General features: G+C 32.2%; 1 protein-coding gene across 10 annotated transcripts in view; it reads right to left on the bottom strand.

The window, feature by feature from the left end:
- The window catches only part of LOC106465077 (probable ATP-dependent DNA helicase HFM1), a 123,448-nt gene that overhangs the window by 43,997 nt on the left and 55,024 nt on the right, over positions 1-24,427 (bottom strand). For all 10 annotated transcript variants that reach the window (XR_002611891.1, XM_022392889.1, XM_022392893.1 and 7 more), the window contains 10 exons: positions 21,464-21,628; positions 20,897-20,943; positions 14,371-14,524; positions 12,225-12,357; positions 9,686-9,787; positions 8,648-8,793; positions 6,286-6,333; positions 1,835-1,881; positions 1,267-1,400; positions 1,015-1,062 (listed from right to left, as the gene is read on the bottom strand). Coding sequence is in view for 9 of the 10 variants with exons in the window: in XM_022392889.1 (XP_022248597.1) it covers positions 1,015-1,062; positions 1,267-1,400; positions 1,835-1,881; positions 6,286-6,333; positions 8,648-8,793; positions 9,686-9,787; positions 12,225-12,357; positions 14,371-14,524; positions 20,897-20,943; positions 21,464-21,628 (1,024 nt within the window). In the remaining variant the exon portion in view is untranslated. The remainder of the gene's footprint in view (positions 1-1,014; positions 1,063-1,266; positions 1,401-1,834; positions 1,882-6,285; positions 6,334-8,647; positions 8,794-9,685; positions 9,788-12,224; positions 12,358-14,370; positions 14,525-20,896; positions 20,944-21,463; positions 21,629-24,427) is intronic.

Here is a 24,427-nt window from a genome sequence, read left to right as displayed (position 1 = left end):
AAGTATCAAATTAAATTTTTGTTCAATAAAAATGCGACTGTAGCTTTTTTTCCACCAAAACTTTGTCTTCAAAATAAGAGTGCGTCTTATACACCGGTGCATCTTATATTCCAAAAAATATGGTAAAAAAAAGATGTCAAACATTTGGACTTTTCATGTGTATGAATATAATATTCTGTTGTAATCTTAATTGTTGGTATTCTAAACTACATATAGTAATTCTTGTATAACAACGTAATTATATTTCCAAAGATTTCCACCCACAAATATGCATATTACGTCTGTATTTGTAACTTTTTATTCACAATCATCCTTTTCTACACCTTTGAAACAGACATATGGAAAAGTTATACAAAAAATTTCTTTTAACCTTTTTATGCAGTTTTTGTTCCAAAACTCAAGAGTGCTTCAACAATATTAAGATACCCAAAGAAACTGGCCAGTTGATAATACAGATATATATATGATACAAACTTTAAAAAAAGGTGTTGACATCTGATATCTGATTTGAAGAAACTGAAGTACATCCTGATCTATTGTATCTTTGTTAATCACCTATCCAACCTCTTTTTTCAGTTCTCATAAACATATATACATGAATAGTACAAAATTAACACAAGGATGTCACACAACTAACTTTTAAAGATTAATGTTTAATTCCTTTCTTCCTGAGATGTTAAGCAAAAGGGCAAACTGTCAAATTTTATTAAGTGTAAGGTGTGAAACTGGTAGATTCTGTACAACAAGCACGAACTGAATCTCTTCCAACCTATCACATTCATGTTTAGCTTTCCTCTATAAATATATTTGTATTAATTCTCTTTAGATTTCAAACTAAAGGATATTTTCTTCATCAAAATTAATTATACTCAGATAATATAAAAAACATTTCATTCTAAATATTTCTTTAACAAAGTGACTTGTGTATAACATTATCAGATCAAATTTATTGGCCTAGTAAATTATATTTTATGTCAAAATTTTATAACAAAGACATTACATTTTAATCCATACCTTGTAGCTTCTTTTCTATTTCTTCTTTAGACAAGCCAGTATTAATTCCTACAATAATTAGACAGCACAGACAATTAACAAATCCATGTAAAGAAGGATATAATTTTTTGTTGATAAAAGTCAAACTATGATTAATTGAAGTCAGTCTGTTTAATAACATCCTTATCAAAATTTTCTGATGATTAATAACTGAATATTATTTTCTATTCATATGAGTATTCTTTAATGTTAGAAACATCATTTTGTACTTCCCATAATGCTTTGGATTTTTTAACACTCTGATGTACAAGAATGTTGATTTGAGCCATTCCACAGCTATGGACACATCAGTGATAGTACGCAACACAATCTCTGCATTTAAGTGTTCCACTACGTGCTTATGGAGGCTACAAAATTCAAATAAAGTATTGTAAAATACCTTCTACAAAATCATCACAAAAAACGAATTATAAAATGTTGAAATGAAAAACGTGTTAGCTAGTCAAGATAAATAATCTAATAATTAATATTATATTAAGGTTTAATATAGTTTTACAACATTTTTATCACCATGTAGCTATCCCTATTAAATTCAGATATCAATGGGATTTCAAGAACACTACTGGAAATCTAACTGAAAAGGGTACTAACACAAATCAGCCCAAAACAATTCAGCTTTGAAAATAAAAACATTAGCTTAATTATACTGTTAGCATTAGAATAAATAAATGATAAGAAAGTTTCTTAAAATAATAACAAAAAAGAGAATCAAAGGCTTATCATTATAATCATGAAGAAAAATGTAATTAAAAACATTTTGTTCACAACATTTCACACTAACCTGCTTTCAACAACTTGCATTCCATTCAAGAAGGTCTGATATTTGGGCTTTATAAATATACAAAGTTTTAGAATTAGTGCTAGTGATAAAAAACAAACTCATTTATTTAAAACTATGTATGAAAAAAAATTAAACATTCTTAAACCACCAAAAGTTTGAATAAAATCATTTTTTCTTAACCTAATACTATTATTTTGCATTATAAGCTTGCTAGAAAGATTTCAGTTGGTTGTATAATCTTAGGTTTTGACTGGAACTACAAAACAGACTGACAACGATTATCATTTGGATAAAAAAATAATATTTTTTTATAAACTACAGTCTTACAAAATAATTTTACAGCTAGAACAAAGTTCAAATTCAACATTTAAGCATAAAAATGTAATGCTTCTAACTAGTTCTCTTGATCATGCCAATAAGTAGGCTTATTGTTCTTTTCCAGGTTTTAGTTTAAGAAATTTAAATTTTTTTTATTACAAATTTCAGCTTTTACAGTAAGAAATATTTGTTTTTAGAACAGGTACAACATTTCAATCACTGGTGCAATCATTCTCAAGCACACAAGTTTTAATGGTAAAAATGGTTTTAGTATTTAAATCAACATTCAAAAATCTAACAATGTACTGAAATTTTAGAATTTAGTGATTGCTTATACATGTTCATATCAATCTGCATGAATTGACAGATTATTTATTTATAGCTAAACAGAAAAACAAACAAAAAGTGAATAAATATAAAAATACAGAATATGTTGTGCAAAATGTTTGCATAAGATTAGAAATGTCTGAGGAAATAACAGTCAAAGACACATAGAGATGTGCCTAGGTATTTGTTAATTGGGGGATTGTTTGATTTTATTAATAAGGCTTCACTGATTTTCTTTTGTTAATGTCAGGTTCATGTTTTAGTACTGTGACATTCTGTTCAGATAAACTGTGTCTTTGTTCATATACTCATGAACTTGGGAAGGGGTTTTTTTTAGTGTTCTTTTATCTGATATCCATGCTACATCCTTTTTTACCTACATAAAAGGCTGAGCAATTGTTATATTTTATTTCGTAAATATTTCCTGGAGAGATGGGTTCATTATATAATTTTCTTAACATATGTTTAATTTTCATTCTAGGGATGAAAATAAATCTAGGTGTTATGTTAAGATTAATTTTATGTGCTAGTCTTTTTGAAATTTCTGGTAAAGGTATGCTAATATTTTCTATGATTAGATTACCTTTGTTTTGTTTGATCTGAATTTCATGCAAAGCTACAAGAGGGCTATGTGCGCTAACCATACTTAATTTAGCAGTGAAAGACTAGAGAGTCCTTTGTTTTGTGGAGTATTTTTTGAGCTTGTGTGTTTGTTAAGTGTCTCTTGCCTGTGTTTTTTAAATTCATTGATAGTTTCTGTAACTACTTTAGTAGGGAACTGTTTTATGTTAGCAAAGCATTGAGTTAAGTGCACAACTTCTTTATCAATGTTTTCTGTGGTGCATATAGTATATTCCAAATTTAGGAGGCTTTTTACAGTGCCTAGCTTCTGGTGTATTACATGATTTAGAAAACCAGTTTATGTAAGTTCTGGTGTATGTGATTTTATATTAAATTTAGTGGTGAAGACTTATTGTGTAGTTGTTTTTATTTTCCACTGTGAATTGTATGTCTTTATGTAAGTTGTTTATGTGTTGAAGGAATTTTGTTTGTAAATCTTGACAAGTAAAGCTACAAGAAACATCATCTACATATCTAAGCCAAAATACAGGATTATATATATGGAAGTGACTGTAGCACTATGTGATGTAAGAAAAGAGTGGCCAAAGTACCTGATAATGGATCTCCCATACCAAGTCTGTGGCTAGTTGTAATAGTAAGAGTCAATTAGGTGTTCTCTTTTTGAGGTCTTGTGAAATAATTTCTGTAGTAAGTTTTACCTCATGACAAGGGTTTTGAGGGAATAGGTTTACAACATCAAAGCTAGACATAATGATGTTACTGTCTATGTAAGTGTTGTAGAAGGTATGAAATGTTTTTAATTGGGTGGGTGCTTATTTTGGAAACATAAGGATCCAAAATCCAGTTAAAGTATTTACCAAGTAATCATAAAGTTTCATTAGTAAAAATCATGCTTAAGTTTCCTTTATCAGCTCTTTGAATGATAGTCTTCATTGTTCCTGTGAAGTTTTAGGCCTTTTCTTTCTGCTGATGTCAAATTTTGTTTTATAGGCTTCTTTTTTTTGTTTAATATTTCTGAAATTTTTTCCCTAAATTGATCTCAGAAGTTTGTTAATGTACCTGCTTTTGTGTTGGTAAAAAAATTACTCATTAAGTTGTTCTTGTCTTTTGGGATGTTCAATATTTCTGGTGTCATTTATAATAAAATACTTAATCAGTAAGTAAACTTAAAATAAAACTATTAATTACAGATTTTTGTTATCTCATTCAGGTCTTGATTATATGTATAACAACATTTACTAGTAGAATCTCTAAACCAATCACCATCAAACATAGTTCTACTTCAATCTCTAAACCAATCACCATCAAATATAGTTCTACTTCTATCAAGAACCATCAAATTTCATTTGGTAATATTTTTCTTTCAAAATCCAATAGTGTAAGAAGGAAGGTGACAATATTATAGCATAGATAAGTATTTTATTGAAATACATTTAAATGCTAAATATTTAATTTCAAATAAGATACTTTTCCTCTACTCTAACTCTCAGTTAAACTTCTCTCACTAAAGTAGAGATGGGGTTATAGAAAGCACCTGGATGTTCTGTGGAACTGGAGAGAAGAATGGTTGTTGAAAATTGACCTCCAAAGTGAAGACATGCAAGTTAAGGGACAACACTGCTATCTAATACTTAATGTTGAGAAAACATCTGATCTCAAACACAACATTTTGTATGTCTCACGACAACAAAAAGCAATCTAAAAAGATTGCACTTTCAATATTTATATTAAATCTGTTATTACATTATAGAAGATGAAACTAGATCTTAAAGTGGAGATTCTCAAGATACATGTCAGAGTAAAAGTATGCTAAAGCCCACCCCAAGGTGTGATAAAGGATTCACAAAATATTGGTTATTTGTAAGTAAAAGTGGGCAATAATTCCTGACCCTACTTCCAAGGTTAGGCATAAAATAAAGACATATGCAAACATCTGGATTTCAAATGAATGAATAGTGATACAAGGTGTTTTTTTCTTCAGGAGACTAATTTTATCCTAAGAAAATATGTAGAAGGCTAAAGTAAAGGTTGTCCAGGAAATGGAAATTAACTCACCTTATTCAAATTGGTGACGAATATACTGAGCAACCAATAGTGTGTGTAGAGAGAAAAATCCTCAACAGAAGAGACTTAAAAAAAAAGGGTCTTACCAAGAAATTCAGCCACAAATAAAATTACAGCACAACTGTTTTACAGTTGTTTATCTCCTTAAAAACAACACTTGTTAAAGACTTCCATCCAATTTAATCTATTTTGTAACAAATAGATCAGATAAATGGTGAATTACCAAGAGCTGTAGGAACAAATGTATTTCATATAAACAGTTTACAACTTTCTATTCTCACTGGATACAAAAGACAATCAGGAACCAAAAGGTTGTCCAAGACAAGTAAATAAAATAAACCAACAGGAGAGAAGCAAGCCTGACCTTAAAGCAACAATAGGTGACAGCATTAAACTTCTTTCTATGTGTAATAGAATGGGCCAAAAATATTAATGAGATAGACAAAATCATAAAGGCTAAAAGCAAATAGACCCTCCAAAAAACAGAAAACATCAAGCTTATCTAGGGTTAGGGCAGGTAACTCAATAAATACTTCTTAATCAGTGAATAGTGCTATCTATAAGTTTTTTAAATTCAGTGCAGTGAAATAAAACATTCTTTGGCCTTTAATTTTAATAAAAACTATATACAACCTACTAAACACTTTAAATTGTATATTATGTTTGTTGTTTAGCACAAAACTGCATAATGGATTATCTGTGCTGTGCCCACCATGGGGACGAAACCCTGACTTTTAACATTACAAGTTCTCAAGCTTTCCATCGATTCACTGAGGGGCACTATTTCAAATGAAAATGCATTAAGCTAATAATTTTAGTATGTTAATTCACTTTTTAGGAATTAGAATAAATATGTAAATGAATAACTATATGATGCTACTTCTTTTATTCAGAATTGAAATACTAGTAACATGAATGTAGGAGTTAAAACTCAGAGTAAAATATGATTACATTGATCAGTTAAAAATATTTATATTGTTGTAAGATAACTTATTTTTCGGTTTAATATTAAGCAATTTTCTGTCTAAAGTACAAAAGATGAACAAACAGTAAATTAATATATGTATATAATATATCAATGTGTTATGCAACAATATTATGGCACTGGCAAGCAGAAATAAAATACAACACATCTCACTTATCCCAGATAATTCTCTTACCTTCTGTGACTGTTTAGTCATAATCACAGCTGTGGCATATTCATCAAACTGAAAGTAGCAAACAAGTCTCATTTGTAAATAATCAGAAGAATTCAAAAGATCCTATATTATATTGAAAAACATATACTTCACCCATATCACATTTTTTTATATGTTTGCTAACATACTTTTGAGGCTATAAAAATCTCAAGAACTCTACAGTTATATATTAAAAAATTAATAACTGAATTGTACATGGGTGTAAAGAATATGACCAGAAAATAAAGGAATAGTTGGTTGTATTTATAAATAATTCAGATCAGATAATTTATTTTAATAATATTCAGGGCTCAATTTTAAAGAAATTTCAGGGCTGTAATTTGGACAACCTGACCTGTATCAGAAGTTGTCTAGAAAGCTGTACTAATTGTCCCTCCCCCCCAAAAAAAATACATAGACCCTAAAATAAATCCAATTACAATAATATTGATGTACAAAGACCTAAAAGGACCCAATTACAATAATTTTAATGTTTTTATATCTTACTTATTTCAAAAAAGTACAGTTAATGTTTAGTTGGCAATTTTGCATCTTTGTTTAACTAATTTTTTGACACTTTACTTCCCAAGAAGTTTCATTAAATTTGAAAAAATACATCTAAACCATGCTAACATTACATAGTATCTTAAGGAAACAAACAGTCAATGACCAGTAAAACTTTTAAATAGAACAGCAATCTTGGCCAATCACATTCAATGTTTTCATTTTAACCAGCTTGGCCTACCTGCCAAGTACAGTAAAGTAAAGCCTGTATTAAGACTAGACTTGCTTTGGAACTCTCACACATATATATATACCGTAATGCGTACACAAGGCCTGAGTGCTGCACATGTACACACACACACTGCTGATATGTATTGTCATTTACACTCTTAGTTTGTATTGACCTGGAGAGAGGCAAAGCTAGCCTTATTTTATTTATTGTTATTCTGTTTCATACTGATTAAAACTTTCATAAACATTTGTTTGCAGTTATCATTATTATGCTCTGTTTAATTCGTGGAATTTCCCGCCTTTCTCATGGTAGCTAGGTCTTTCGTATTTCCTAGAATTGATTGATCGTGTCTGTCTAATGTTAGCCTTAGGCCTATACATGCATAATCACAGTTTCAACTGTGAGGATTAATGATGAAAATTCTGATTTTGATTTTGTAAATTTGATCATTTAATGTTCCTACCGAAGTTTTATTGGTAAGAAGTTGACACAGCTATGTTAGTTTTATTGTTGTAAGCATCTAAACTAGAAATTAATCTCACTAAGTATTTGTATTATCAGAGTTTGTTTTTGTTGCGAATTCCTGCACACTCATATATATGCATACAAACATCATGCAACAATATGTTGTAATATAACTAACTGAGCTGTGTACACTGTACTGTGTTACCACAAATTGCCATTCATGTTCAGTTGAACTCCACAGAAAATTGATATACATAGGGCAGAATAGGCATGCAGCTTGTCCACAACAGAAAGTTTAGTGACTAAAAAAGCATTATTAGCCAATCACAAAAGCAAAATTTTCCAAACATTTTTCAGCCCCTTTTAATGGATTTCTCTTGTACAAAGTACAACCTTTTTTAAACAAAATAATGGGCCAAAAATGTTTGAGTTCATAGTTAGGGAATTTACCACTGATTTTGGTCAAGGATTAGACTCTAATTCCTTGACCGAATGTGGACTGATTTTGCTGATCAAAGTGTCAAATGAAAGGTCCCTTCATTCTCTATTCACTGATGTAAAAATTATTATCCAAACGTCTTTTTCACCAGAGATAACTCGATTGACAAAAAATGATGAACTTTTTGTTTCTGGTCTCTAGAGAACACCTAATGGTGCAATATCAAAAGTAAAGTACATCATATAAAAGCCAAGAAAGTTTTCTATCTATTGATATAAGATTCTTTGTGACCACAGCCAAATGAGAACTGTATCAGAGCATTGAAAAATACCAAGCTCAGGGTGGCCAGTTTTTTTACCAGCACTGTATTTTAAAGTTGAATGCAGCCCGGGTTGACTCCGGTAATCAAAATCTGGCCCGTGGCACAAAAAAGGTTGGCTACCCCTGGATTAGAGTCAACATTACGTGTGTGGTGTGGGCAGGGAGAAGTGTACAGTAGACTGCGATACTGTTTTGAGTAAGGGTCTGTTCCAGGGAGCTAGTCATCCGTCAGACAACATGGGGGTTTAAGTTGGTCATCTGAGGAAATTTTTAGTTGTCTTGGATGACCTGATGATCATTAAAATTGAGCACTGTTATTTTAAATATCATAAAAAGACTAAAAATGTGTATGTATGTTAAAAAGTCATAAAGCCGTTCCTAACCTGAGGTCTGCCAGCTCGACCAATCATCTGCAAGATTTGGGTGTCAGAATATTCTTCATAGCTGCCAGCCACATACTGTGTAGTTGACTTTACCACAACAAGATGAGCAGGAAAGTTTACTCCCATAGCAAGAGTGCTGGTGGATACTACAACATGCACAGAAAATGCAATCATAACAGAGGAAAACAGTTCTATTAACTGAGGTTTATTACAACACAAAAACCAGTGTAAAAAGCAGACTGAACAATCTGCCAACAAAAATAAGATAATAAACTAGCCAATTAATTTTAGCAATGTATTGATAGGAGTTGTTAAAAAGTACCCTTACTAGCAATAGCTAGTAGATTAACCCTTTAGTTCATTTGGTAGTGTGTGTCTAGCATGCTACAGGTCCCGAGTTCAATCCTGTTTGCAGGAAAAACAAAAACTGAATTACTATAAGAAAATTGGCACCCAACTAGTTGTTATCCCACAACCCTGAGAAAAGACCCAAACACAGACCTTGTTTGGGAAGTAGTAATGTAACTTATGCATCTTCTACAAGCAGGATTGAACCAGGCAAGTGCTCTACCAACTGAGCTAAAACACACTATTGCTAGTTAGGCACTTTTTATCAACTCAAACTACCAAAGCAGTTATCTCTCAGCATTCAATAATTCTGTACAATTACATACATACATACACATACATACTAGCATTTATCAAAATTTATAAACATAGTCTATCATTTATTTGCCATGTAGCAACTGCAATACTTATACCAGACACATACCAACATTTATAAAAAAAAAAAACAAGTTTTAACAAAAATCATCATACACTTACCAGGCAATACACAAACTACATATAGTTAAAGAAAATAATCCTCTGTGAAACTGATACAACAACTTTCACTGATAAATGAATGTATACCTATTTGATGTGTTTCTGATTAATGATAAAAAGTTTTAATATTTAAGACACCTCAAGCAAAAATAAAACATACTTTCAGCAAATTTATATAGATCTTAATAAAATTAATGTGCTAAAACTTCTTACTTAAAACTGGAAGTTTTCCACTCTCAAAAAGCTCCTCCATGTATTTTCTATCTGAAAAATCTAGTCCTGCATGGTGGTAACCTATTCCATTGATGACCACATCTACAAAGTTATTTAATTAAATAATAGAGACACATGTCAATGAAAATAATACCATACTTCTAAACTATTGCTCTGAAATACTATAATTTCCAAGTAATCACTTTTCAACTAGTATGTATCTGACACTTTCTTCTGATACAACAGATTTAGTATTTGAATTATATTTAATTGGAAAAAAATATATATGTAATCTTATTACAGTAAGATATCTTAATTCTCATGTATGAAATACACTGAAATACAATTACAAATGTTTTAGTCAGCCAGTGTTAACCATGCTGGAGATAGCAGATATACTATTAAAGTTAACAGAGTTGGTTCTTTTAAAATAAGCTTTTGTCTTCAAAAGACGTTTCCAACCTAAAAACTATTTTAATTGTAATTAACATTTTCATTTATTTTGTCACATTACTTATGAGAGGCATTCTATGAGAAAATCTATCTTTAACATTCAAAATCGTTCAAAAACAGACATTTAAATATACATTTGCATATTCAAAAAAAGATAACTTAAATGGCTTTTTCTGTATTTAAAAGGTCAGTTATGGAAATTTTTTATAGGCTAAATAATGCAATATGGAAGTACTGGTCAGTTCATCAGAAAAATGGGTATTGATATAGATGTTTGCTGTACTCTCCAATACTTAGATTGATCATTTCTAATCAACAACGAATAGTTCATCTGTTCACCACATGTAAAGATGATACATTTTGACACATTTTATTCATGTTCTTATGATATCATCTTTGAAAGATAACCAATGTTGTTCTTGCTAATTAAGCTTGATGTGAGCTTAGTTATTATATCTCAACTCAGTGTGCACCACTTCTAGACCATTAATTATAAATTTTTAATCTACTGTAAGATGTTGTATAGAGGGCTAAAAACACTGTCAGCAGTGAAGGTACTCAACTGATGACCTATGGCAAAGTGATCTTGAAGGCTTTTTGTCCTTTGCCTGTTACTCATATTTAAGGTTATTTTTGGTTTTGGTTTTAGAGGATTAATTGTTGGAAGTTATAATATAATATCAAGCTCCTTAAGATTTAATTAATAGTCAGAATGAATATTGTTTAATTATGAGTTACAAAATCTTAGGAATGATAGTGAATCATTTCCTAGTAGGACTTACAAAATAAAAATGTTAAATTAATAACCTTTTGTACTTTTAAATACTATAAAATCTCAAAGCCACACATATGTGTATTATGAATTTTTTCTAAAATTAGAGTAACCACAAGTCAGAAATCAACTTAAAAACATTTGAGTTACACAATGTGCAGTATCTTTCAGCTTCACATGGATAATCTTTAAACATTTATTTCATATTCAGTGATTCTTCTCTTATTGAAATATGTTATTGGCTTTGATTTCAGTGTTTAAAGGTATTTATCTCCATAAAGCAAATGAAAGCCCATTGTAATGCACCTTATAAACTTCAGCATACTGAATATTATATGGCACAACAAGATTGTAACAGTATGTCTTGATACTTTATGAGATTTTTTGTAATCATTTATGTTTGAGAGTAATTAGCCATAACTGATGCTGATTTCTTAAAGCAAACTCACACATTGAGGTTTCTGCACTCTGTCCACCACAGGAAACCAAACCCTGGAATTTAGTACTGTAAGTCTGTAAACTTACCATTGACCCATTAGATGACCTGGGGCTGATATACTTATTTTAGTTAATTTAAACGTTATAGATGAGCTAAGTAACACTGGTATACTGGTTCTAGTTAATAGTAGCTAGTTTATATTTTGTAGTACTTGTATTATACATTATGTACAACTTGCCATAAAACAGAAAATGGTAGCTAATACATTTCATATGATTGTCTCTCTCTTTTTTTTTCTCCTTCTTCTCATGAGCTCAATTATTTTTTGTTATGTTGTTTGTTTTAGTTAAAAAGCTAATACATTGTAAGATTTAGAAATAAAAAACTAATAACCAGGAAAAAGTAATTCATCTTTTAGATAATGTTTATACAGAAAAACCATGGGAGTATTAATTATGATTATATAAGAATATCAAAGGTTCTTATATGGCAAAATGATATTCAAAAGAGAAGAAAAAACAGAAAAAATAATATACATCTAACTACACAGAACACTTGGCAACAAGAAAATTTGGATACCAAAGAAATGTCTCTTGTTAACAACATTAATAACTTTATAATACCCTTCTAGAAGAAGGGAGCTGAATGTAAGTCATAACATCACCTATATGTAACTAAAAAGCAGCATTGGTAACTACAAGCATTGAAACATTAAAGAACTAAATAATATACAATATTTTGCATTACTTACATGCACCATTTACAACCATTTAGTGCCTAAAACTCTAAAAAGAAGTTTCATTACATAATAAAAAATTATTATATATATATATATACGCTACATAAAACTAAAAAGAAATATATAAAAATCTCACCTCTAAGTTTACCATCTCTAAGCATGTTGGCTGTTTTTACTAACAGTTGCTTATGATCTGAGTTATATACAAACTTTGTTTCCTTGCTGAGGATGTTTGCAGTTTGCATGACTCCTTTTCTTGTGGAACAAAACTTAAAAAATAATCTAGAGTTAGATAATAACTTTAAGCTTCTTATAGAATAACTAATTTGATGTTAGGATTGTCTTGTTCTAGGATAAACAATGTGAAATAACCATTAAAAAAGCTAGGTAACCAAACTTAAGAAATAGCAAAATAATTAAATTATGAAATTAAATATTTCAATGTAAAGAAATAATACAATGCATTTCTAATCATAGCATGTTCTTAGAAGTTTGTTAGTTTTCTCCTAAAGTTTATACATACATACATATAAAAATATAATGGCAGTTGAGTATGTTATATTAAAATGATTTTGATGCATCATCTCTGTTACTGTCCATGTTGCCACATCTAGTACTGTTCTATCTGAACCATAGCTTCGTAAAAACATGGTATAAATCTGCATCTTCCAAAATAGCAATTTTCCTGATGTACTGTTAGACAATGTTTTCTACAGTTTCTTGAGTACATATGACCAGTTTGTATTAAAAAAAACAATTTTTTTTTCGCACTGAACATTTTTGGATCATGATGGATATCATTAAACTGTAACTCAAAACACTTAACACTATCAATTAAATAAAGAAAAATTTAGCATAGAGAAAAAATAATAAAGCACGTTAAACATGATTAGTATTATAAAAATACAAGCTTCTTCTTTGGTAAGGTACATTTATTGAACCATGTCAACAAGTTACTTCATGTGTTATTGTAATAGCTAGCTAATTCTCTTATTGGATATTCACAGTTAAATAATTTCCTGTACAAAAAAAATGACAGTAAGAAAATTTGCATAATAATCACTGAATTAAAAAATGACTCAGCATGGAAAAACAAATCTAATAAAAACAATTCATTCAGATGGAGTTTAACAATCAAAGGACAAAACACCTTTTCTTTAAAAACTGAAACATCTAAAACTCTATGAAATTAAATACATCCCTTTAAAAATATGCAGTTTTGTATTTGTATTTATGGCAAAGTTACTAAGGCTATCTGCCATTGTCCTTAATTTCATACTACTGACCAAAAGGAAGGCAGCTAGTCACCATCCCCCTACCACCTACTATTCATGTTAAGGGATTGACTGTTACTGTTACAACACACTCATACTTAAAGGTACTGCATATCACAGTGGGTAGTATAAGTAGCTCAGAGCTTTGGCTCTGAGTGAAACCATGAATGGAACATAATTAACCTTTTTAAAGTCTGTGAAATAATTTAAATTGACAGCTTAACTTAAGCTTTTTCTGTCACTGGGGATAGGTACTTTTGCTTGTTTACAATAGTTAATAGCTGTTCAGAAAATAAAAGTCAAGCCTCAGGAGAGTCTTGGGGTGAATTGATATATATATGTATGTATATTATTTTAAAGGGATACTGAGAATTGATCAATCATAAAAATATACTATTATTAAAATAAATTAACTTTTATATTAAATACAATTATTACACTGTAAGATATATGACTAATAGCCAAATGCCGAGTGAACGTACTTGTGTAAATTGGATAAAAATAGCTAGAATTATATACTGCAGGAAAGAGTTAGGAAGAAACATAGGTTATTGTCAAATCAAGGAGATTATCTTACTTTTATGATAGTGTTATTCAATGTATATTGTGTATTAGGGAAAGTTGTTAGAAAAAACAAAAAAGGAACTCACTCATGAGATCTGAACTCATGTGCAGCCCCTCTCTTTTTAATTGCTTATATTGGATCACATTATTAGAGTTCAAAGTTAAGTTGGCATTTACACAATACTGTCAGTCAAATAAAATAAACACTTAACTGCAAAAATACAAGATGAAACAAGGAAAAATTATTAACTTAAAAGATTATTTTCTATGCCTCTTTTAAAACATCAGGTTTTCAAAATATTAGATTAAAGGATAGTTAAACTGGCACACTTGACTGTATGTTGAGAAAGAAAGACGTATTAACAAACTGTGGGAAAAAGTCATAAGTATCACTAATGTACGATTAAAGTAATCACCTAATTTTCATAAGTATAATTTGCATACCACAAGCGTAGGTTTTCTCTCTGAGTAGGTGTGTAGAACATAATTAAGTTTATAGCTTAGTGAGATGTCAAACTTAAATTCAGACCAGCCCTCTTTGAAAGGATATCCAAGAACAACTTTCCGAAGCTTCACAGGTCTAAGATCATCACTCATCCTAAAATATACAAATTTAGCATGAAACATTTATTTTTAACAATTAGGTATCTCGGCTTTTATGAGATATGTAAGCTCACATTATACTTAAAGTGGAATTTTCTTGCAATTATCATAACAATTTATAGATATAAATTTTTTATGATGATTTTACATACATATGATGAGCATGTGATACTATTAAAACTTCAGTAACTAGAACTGAGAATTTAAACATAGTCAGAACATTATATAGTATACTTGGACAAATGTTTAAGAATTAAATGTGACAACAGTGAAAAAGTATCTCAAAGAAACTAAAGCACAGTTAAAAAAATATATAACTCTAATTTAAATTATAAGATTAGACTATAATACAATTCATAATTTTGTGGCATACACTGTGATATTTTCCATTACATGGATTTCTCTCAGAGTACAAAAGTAAAGGCCACTAAACAGGAGGTCCAACAAATACTAAGTTGCAAAGTATGGGTTTACTTATCTCCAGATCTTATCTTAAGTCCAGATACAAAATATTACAAACAACAATCTTTATTACAAAACATAGTCAAAGATGAACAAATAAGACAAGGGCAAATGTTTGTTATCAGTGTATCAAACTCGTAATAGAGATCCATGGTGTGAAAAGAAGTCTTTTATGTTTCTTTCTTACCATAACAGTGTGAACCCCTCCTCCATAAGTTAAAAGAAGAACAAAAGAGAAACCTAAAATTTAAATCAAAAACTTCTTAATGTTAAATTGAAAGTGAAATGTAAAATTAAAAACAATGAAATCTAAAAGCTGCAATCTACATCTCAACAAGTCTTACAATTCTAAGGTTAACCTTTTCCTTACCTAAGAATGTATTTCCAATAGGTACTCACCTCTCACACAGAAAGCTGTCTTCCCCGTACCACTAGCCTTTAGGCAACTCCCACCTAATCTCACAAGTTTTGTCATGAATTTCACTACTGCATAATGATTTTATTATGCAGCAAAAGCCCTCCACCAATAAGAGGTCGAAACAACCGCCCTGCTCACTAACTCCCTCTATGCTTTTGAACTCATGAATTTTCATTCTTGATGAGACAGGTATATCTAAAGTGCACCAGAAGTCAGAAGCAGGGTAGGAAGTGTGTGCAGAAGAGATTGTCTATTGGAAATACATTATCAGGTAAGGAAAATGTTAATTATGAAAGCTAGAATCTCACACTGATGTGGTGGAGGGACTAGTGTAAAACTGACATAAATGAGCTCCCTTCAGAAAATGCTCAAAGTAAATCCATAGTGATGGCATGTGACACTCAATGGCAGGGGCTCCATAAGGACACAGTCGTGAGAAACTGCATCTCTTCCAGGGTATACACTCTTCATCCAGAGTAGATGGAAGGAAGCGGCAAAGGAGCCTGGGTATGGGTAGAATAGGAACATGACCATACTAGTACTTCCACACAAGAGGTTGGAAAGCCAATGTGTGTAGCATGGGAGAAGTGCACAGAATATATGCCATAGTGTGTAATAGTGGTATGCGCTCACCTCAACTCCATTGTCAAACTCTTGGACTGAAACCAGTTGTGGGAGGAGGGTACAGAAATTCATGTAATTAATAATGTAATATGTATCATTCACTATATGCTAACTTCGACTATACTGAACAAACAAGATTGCAGGAGGAGGGCATGGTATAATTGTGCATGCTCACCTCAACTTGTCTGGAGAGTTGCAGCCTGCAGAAGGAGGGCACATATCTTTGAATGTGCTTGCCTCAACTGTACTGGACAGTTGCAATCTGCAAGAAGAGGGCACAGTTTTATGATTGCTTGCCTCAACTCTACTGAACAAATGCTGACTGCAGGAGGAAAGCATAGTGTAGTATGAAGTGCTTCTGGCATGTTATTGGTATAATTATATGAGGGGCGACCTGTGCTACACTGACAGTGTTACCACTGTCCCGCTTCCCACTGATTGGTACCCCTTGTTTTAGCCCTAGTTGTTAGGTCCCAATCAGTGAGAGTTCTCCATGGTTCACCACCCCAGCAGCCAGGAACTTTTAAGTGCTAAACGTCTCCCTTGTTCCACTCAAAAAAAAGAAGAGGGAGAGGATTTAACAGTGGGGAGATCCTGAGAAAATGCCCAGATCCCCATCAGTCCTGTTTCAGCTGAAATGGTCTTTTACTGGAGACAGTGTTAAGGGTGACTGCATAAACCAGTTAATTTTGAAAAGCCAGCAAGCATGAGCCAGGGAAGCAGGCATAGCACCCACTGGTGCTAGCTTTTTCCATAATATTCCATGGAATAAGTATGATCTGGATTGGACAGTAGTCCAATATCATAGGATGCCATGAGGATACCTCAAGTGGATTTGCAGAACATTCCATCTCAACAATGGGTATATATGGTGCCAGGGCAGATGGTATGAGAACTTTTTGTTATCCTGGCTCAATGCAGAATTTTGGGAAATAAGTTTACTCTGGGAGGCACCATCAGCCATGTGGTGGGATCCAGTAACCAAATGCTATAAACTAAAGGGGAATGTACTCACCTGTATAAAAATGGTATGTATACTGTAGGACAGCAAATGGAGATGAAATAGCCAGAAGGTAAAGAGAGTGGGCAATAAAGATATGTGAGGTAGTTCACGTGCCAACTTGAGTGATTTCATCCAGCAACCATCAGAAATAAGCAGCAAGAAAATGAGAGAGGTGACAAATCTTATAGGACAAAATGCAGACTATCTATGAGCAACAATCCTAATGAGAAGACTAAACAAAGAATTTGGCAGACACTACAAATAAAGGTAGAAGGAAAGTTGTCCCTAGAGGAAGAGGAATTCTAGGGAATGTAGAGTAGAAGACAGAAACCCTGAAAGTGTGGGGTATAAGCTAAGTAGCAATGAACAGGGCATAAAAGTCTGTCTGGGTCTGAACAATCATAGAAGAGTGAAATACAAGGAGAAGGGTAGAAATCTCTTCCCTGAGCAGCTGAAGATAGAGGGAGAAAGGAATGGTTTGTTGAAAAAATAAGAATATGAGGATGATGGAAAGGGTAAAAGATATGTTACCATCATAAAGATCTGAACGATGGCAAACACAAAGAGAAGTAAGAGGAATATGTCTGAAATGAAGGCAATAGAAGTTGCAGGTTGCCAATGACTCGAATGGGCATGGGTAAGAGCATGCAGAATGACACAGATCCTGATTGGGCATAGGAACAGGAAGAGTGTGCCTATGGATAAGGAAGGACTGGAAAAAGGTGGAAGAAACAGGGGAGGAAACACCTTGTAGTATTTAGAAGGTAAAAAAAGTTGAAGGCAAGGCCACCCAATAACCAGCAATATTTAGAGAGCTGAATCCTGTAGAACAACCTGGTAAATGAAAGGGAGATGCCTGATGTCTGACAGTAGAATAATTAAGAGCAAAGTGATGACAGATGGACTAATATCAAAAGCAATGCCCCCATGCAGATAGAAGAGCAGATAGAATGATACCCAGAATGGGAAAGGATTACCATATAGGAAAGTCCAGATCAAGAGGCAAAGGATTGGACTAGTTGAAACATGATGGAGGAAGAACAAGATCCTGAGATGGAAAAGAGAAGAGAGATGTTGAAGCAATAGTGTGTATAGCTGATAGGGGTAAAGAGATTAGGTTATAAGGTGGCATAGAAGAGGAAACCAAGGTTAAGCCAGCCAGAAGAAATGACAAAGAGTGTCTATAGTCAAGGCTAGGACCAATGATAGAGGCTGGAAAGGTGGGTGGGCATCTTTACAAGTAAAAAATCAGACCATGCAGAAGGAAGCAACAGTCAGGGCTGAGGGATGGACAACAGATGATCAGAAGAGAGGAAGCATAAAGTGAGAGGGTTGGCTAGGCAACGATGAGTGGAGTCCCCAAGAGAGCACCCCCAATGGAAACTGGGGTAGAAAAGACCTTCTGAAGGCAAAACTCAGTCCAGCCAAGAGAGGTGGTCCACAACCCAGTTCATAGAATCTGATACATAGCAGGCAAAGAAACCAACCCATTGAGAAGTGGCCCAAGAAGGAAGGTCCAAGGTGTGAAAGCAATAGTTTCTAAATTGGATTCTTCCATGGCAGCTAATTTATGAATAACTAAGGAGTTGTCAGAATGGAACAGAATGAAATGATCCACCAGGAGTGGTAATAATGGTATCATTGCCAACAGTCTAGCAGAAGTTTGAGAGAGTGTGCATATGGAGAGAGGACTGTTCCATGTGCCAGATGTAAAATTGACATTCTGGGATGTTCCCCAACAAGAGGAGGAAGCATAGGTGAAAAGGCGTAAGTCTGGTTTGGGTGGAGGTAATGGAACATGGATGGTGATACTGGATCAGTCCAGCAACCATACAAACACTAGAATGGAAAAAGGACAGAAGAACCATTGAGGTTAAAGAATCCCATGAGGTGTTCCTCTGGTCATGCAAGGACCAACAGAGGAGGTGCATATGTGTGTGTGACCTAAAGGGATAAGCAGTCCTCATAAAGTCACGGTCATCAAGCACTAAACCTCACATGCAGAATGAATAGGATAGGCACAAATCCTAGTGACAGTATGGTCCATAGCTCACAGATAGATGAGAAAAGGCTGATCCCAGCAGAGAATGAGTTAAAAAAATACTCCCTCCCCCATTAACAAGATATTGAGTGGGAGTGAAGAATTGTTGGAAGTGGTGACAAACATAGCTTTGAAGAGACCTTGGACAAAAGATGGTAGCAGAAGGGGAAAGGGAAACAAGATGAAAGCTGAAAGAAAGAGGAAAAGGGGATTGTGGAGAAAGTATGTGAGTAAAAAACAGAAAAACACCTGTGTGGGCAGAAAATTGTGATTACAGGAGCTCAAACCATTATAGCCAGCTAGCAACCCACAGGACCTGACACAGTGGAAACATCACAACAAGCTCAATGCCAGGTAGAAGAGAAATCCAAAGATGGGGAACTAGGGACAAAGAAGAGGTACAATGGTGGAGAATAAGGTTGGGGACAACATAGAAACAATATTGGAAAGTGGGGAATGGTGACAGACAACCTCAGCCCTTGATTCAGTCAAATCAGGAATACTTCCAAACTTTAGGGCAAAGAAAGGGATTAGGTGAAGGGCTCAACAAAGGAAAGAAAGAAGTTAAACTTGGCATAGGAGAATATCCCTACCCAACAACCCCAAGTAACAAAGAGGCGATTGAGCAGGAAATGGTAAAAGGGAAAGGCCATAATGGAGAATTGAAAGGAACGAGAATCACCTGCAAAATTCTCTGGGTTATGGTGGAGTGCCCCAGACTTGAAGTGTAGAGAGGAGAGGTAAAGAAGTATGGTGAAAATTACCAGGTAAAGACAGGATTATTGTATACTGGAGAGTGAAACCAATGCCAATAGTCCACCCCACACCCATCCCAACAAGCAAGAGCAATTTGAACACAAAAATCACAAAATGGGATGCAGAATCACTAAAATTGAGGAAATATGAATCGGATAGAGGGGAGGGGCAAAGCTTAATGTTGCAGAAAATAAGTGGTCTAGGAATGGTAACCAAAATGAGTTAGGGTTCGGGCTAAGAAGTAGGGAACAACAGGAATATAATACATGGAACCCCCACAACTATCCCAAATCACCACAACTAAACAAATTAGAAGCAAAGAAAAAATTGGGCAAAGCAATGATATGATATGATATTATGTAGCTTTGAGCTTAACAACAAACATAATAGCAATATTTCAATTATTCGGATAGTTGAATTATCAAAAAATAACGATAATCAGAAACTACTATTTCATAAATTAGTTAGTTGATTATTTTCACAAAAATTGACATAATAATAATTTCAATAAATTCACTGTTCAAATAAGTGTAAACCATAGTAATCTGAAACACAAATTTCGATTAGTTGATTATTTTTGTGAGAGTCGATATAATTGGAATTTCGATTCATTAATTGTTCAAATAATAGGAAACTAATTTTGAATAATCAATTAGTTTACATGACACAAATTGATGTAATTACTGCTTATATAGCCAAACTCTATGGCAGATAAAATGGGCTAGCTACTGTAATGTTTATACGTTTCACATAAACAACTTGTCATCATGGCAATACAAACTAAGGCTCCATAAGAGTGTTTCTGAATTGTTCTTTCTACTAACTAGTTCTAGCTTTTAGCACAAGAAATACAAAATTTCAGAATTCATAAAAACTATAATCTGATATTATATTAAGTATTTTGACTCATTTAATATTATTTAGGTTTTTATGTGTTCTGTGATTATTTTGTTTGGATAATTATTAAGTATATAACCACCAAACTCTTTTCTTTACATATTACAGAGTATATTTAATTATTATTTTTGTTCTGAGTAAGAAAAGAAGAGTATCATAAACATACTTGTAGCTCACACCAGGAACATCAGATGATCCAAGCCATTCTACCACCTAATCATCATAAGGGCAAAATAAAAACAAACTAACTGAAATCAAATAATAAGGTAAAGGGTCATATAATAGTGAAAATTTTATAAAGAAATTTTAACCACTGAAGTTTTTAGATATTCCCTTTAGACAACATTTTGGAAGGTCATCAAATAATTCAATACAAAAATTTAACATAATGTATACTGTTATTATCAGTTTAACACAAAGTTAATAAAGGAGATGCTTTTCCAGTGGCAAAAATGGGGTTGAACCTATAGTCAAATGACTGGATTTCTACCATTTTAACCAGATAATTGTTTCTATTTTATAATGGAAGGAGAAATTCAAACAAATTCATTTGAATAGAAATTTAATAAAATATTGTAAGATTTTCCTGAAATAATGTTTATTATAAGCATACGGGAGCCTTTTACTAGTTAACAAAAAACAATAATAATAAAAAAACACGCAAACACTGGAATTTTTTACTAAAAACCTAAATATGACCTACTATAAAGTAATCTAATATATGCATACTTACATCTTCTGCATTTGGAACTGTTGCAGATACTGCCAAAAATCGCAACCCAGCAGCTGATGTTATGGAGTTTTCTAACTGACGACAAATAGAAGATTGAACAGTCTTCATACGACTCACAACAGCTTCTATAGTTGCTCCACGAGTACTATCATTTAACAGATGAATCTATAAAAAATACTTTAATGTATAGAAATCTCTATAACAAAAGCATCAAAATCTTTCTTCTTTTTTGCCAGTTTATTTATAAGAGAACAGCACACTTTTTTTGATAATCTAATGGTATGTTGTTGAAATATTAATCTTACACTAAACCTCAAACTCTTAAAACTTTAAAGCCATGCATGTGTAATATATCAAACTGAATGCGTATAATTTTGGCTTAATTGTTGACAATAGAAATTTATTAAAATAGTATTCCTATGTAATGTAGAAACAGCTGAATGAGATACATGTTTAAAGTTTAAATAAATGGAATTTTAATGTTTATGAAAAATTGGCAGCTAGGTCACTACTACTATCAGTTTTACTGTTTTAATACATTTAATATTATTATTTTTATTTAAAATTAACTATATGGGCAGTAAATGCAAGAAAGTAGCACAAAATGAAAATTATTAACTGCATATTAGGCTTAAAGGAATTCTGATACTCTTTGAGTTAGAATTTGTTTATAAACACATTCTAGGTATTGAGCTTTAAATGAATGACTGATACTATTGGTGAAGTATACAATTAGTCTGTGGATACAGTATTGTTCCTAACTTTAACTGGCCAGGGAGATCAGCATAAATAATGAAAAGTGAAGTCTACAATGCCAATCTACATAAGTTTAATGTAATTCTTTATATTTTCAATCTAGCTTTCAGTAAGAACAGTTGAGTTTCTTCAGAGCTAAAACCCTGAATCTTCTCTAATCCCCAGATTTGAGAAATCATCTTCTGCATTGTGCAAACAGTTAATTTAAACTTTGTTCAAAAATCCAAATATTTTTATTTAAACATCATTAGTGTTATGTTAGCTAGCTTTCATTTTAGCTAAAATTGCATGTAAAGTTAGCTTCTTGATTCTTAAAGTCAGAACTGATTATTAGGACTCTGTTCTTAAACCAGAGTTAATAAGTTTTGTCCTAGGTTAAGTGTTCTTGCTTCTTGTAAAATATAAACAGTGTCCATGTAACTAAAGGATTTACAGTTATTTATTCATATTGATTATTGCACATACTGCAGATATTCGTAAACACTTTTTAAATTAAAAATAGCACAATGTAAGCATAAATAAAGGAAAAATACCCATTTCTAAAAACCACAGTGCAATACATAACACAAGCTTAGAATTTGATTTCATTACAATAAAGTTTGATTTTTCAAAATAAAGTTTTAGTATCAATTGCCACCTTCATATATGACTTCTATGCATAAGTTCTATAAAAGAAGATACATTATTCCTTTTGGGGGGTGGGGGGTGGATTTGAGTTTTGGATGATTGTTTGTTTGCTTGTTATAGAACAAAGCTACACAATGGGCTATCTATGCTCTGTCTACCAATGGAAATCAAATTCTGCCTTTTAGCATTGTATGTCAATAAACTTACTGCTGACCTCACTGGTATACAGTTTGGAAGATAAAAATTTAATGTTCATGAAGCTATTATTTGTGATGGGGTTAGAATATACTAATGTGGCATTTTCTCATTTTTCCTTAAATGAGTGTTCAGGGGTCAGTCCATTATTTTAATCATTTGACTGGCCCTTTATTAGAGAAAGAATGTTAAATATAATTCAACACAAAAAGTAGCAAGCTCTTAATAAATGTGAAAGTCAGATGTGTTACAAAGGTATCTGAACACATTATATTTCTGTGAGTTGACAAGTCAGTTTGACTCAGCAAGTAAGCGTGCAAGTGATGTCCATATGAAGAATTAAAATACTTTTTTTTCCATCATACAGCTTGCACATTGCATTTGTATTACCTCTAGAACCCCCAAAATGCATTTGTTTGTTGTTGAGAACAAAGCTATGCATAGGGTTATCTGTGCTCTGCCCACTGCAGGTATCAAAACCCAATTTTTAGCAGTATAAGCCCATATACTTAATTCAGAGCCAAAGAGAGAGCCAAGGCACCAAACCTTTATTTTTAGTGTTATATGCCTTCAAGCTTATAGCCGAGCCACTGGGAAGCAAATATATGAGACAGAAATTAAAATCATTAAATCCTTATAAGATGAATTTTACAAGATTTTGTAAATTTATTTGATTGTTCTTTCATAATAATTGTTCTGATATGTATTACCCTAGATGTTTTCCTATAGATTAGGTTTACATAAGCTATTATGTTATCAAAGAGGTTTTATAAACTGGGTGCAACTGTTATCATAAATACTGAAGGTTGAAATGACACACATACAGACAGAATCTAAGGTAATTTTATTACTATATTATATAAATATTAATTTCTTTCATCAAAATTTGTGGTGTAAACAATCATTATAACAACGTTTTTCACTATTTCATGAGCAATGAAAAACTAGCAATGGTTACACCATTAGAAAATATTTTTAGTGAAATTAAAGTAACACAAAGATCTATTTCATGCAATGAAACTAGATATAAATTAATTGTTACTTATTCATTATTTTCCAGAATTGCAACAACTTACTAAGGTCCATACAGAAGATCTCAATTTTCTATAGACAACTTTTTGATTAAGTTCTTCATTTATAACTTTATTTTATTTCAATAATGTTTCTTTTTAATATTTTTTGCTTTTAAAAGCAAGTATATGTACATTGTAGTTGAATATCATTTTCTACTTTCTACTATTAAAACATTAGCCAACTACACAAAACATAGTTGTTTCATCAATATCTAAGCTTTACAAGTAACCAAAATATAAAGTTTGTTTGTTTTTGAATTTCGCACAAAGCTACACGAAGGCTATCTGCGCTAGCCGTCCCTAATTTAGCAGT

The sequence above is a fragment of the Limulus polyphemus genome, unplaced genomic scaffold (genome assembly GCF_000517525.1).
Source record: "Limulus polyphemus unplaced genomic scaffold, Limulus_polyphemus-2.1.2 Scaffold1828, whole genome shotgun sequence".
NCBI classification, from domain to species: domain Eukaryota; kingdom Metazoa; phylum Arthropoda; class Merostomata; order Xiphosura; family Limulidae; genus Limulus; species Limulus polyphemus.
This window is presented reverse-complemented; position numbering and strand designations above follow the sequence as displayed.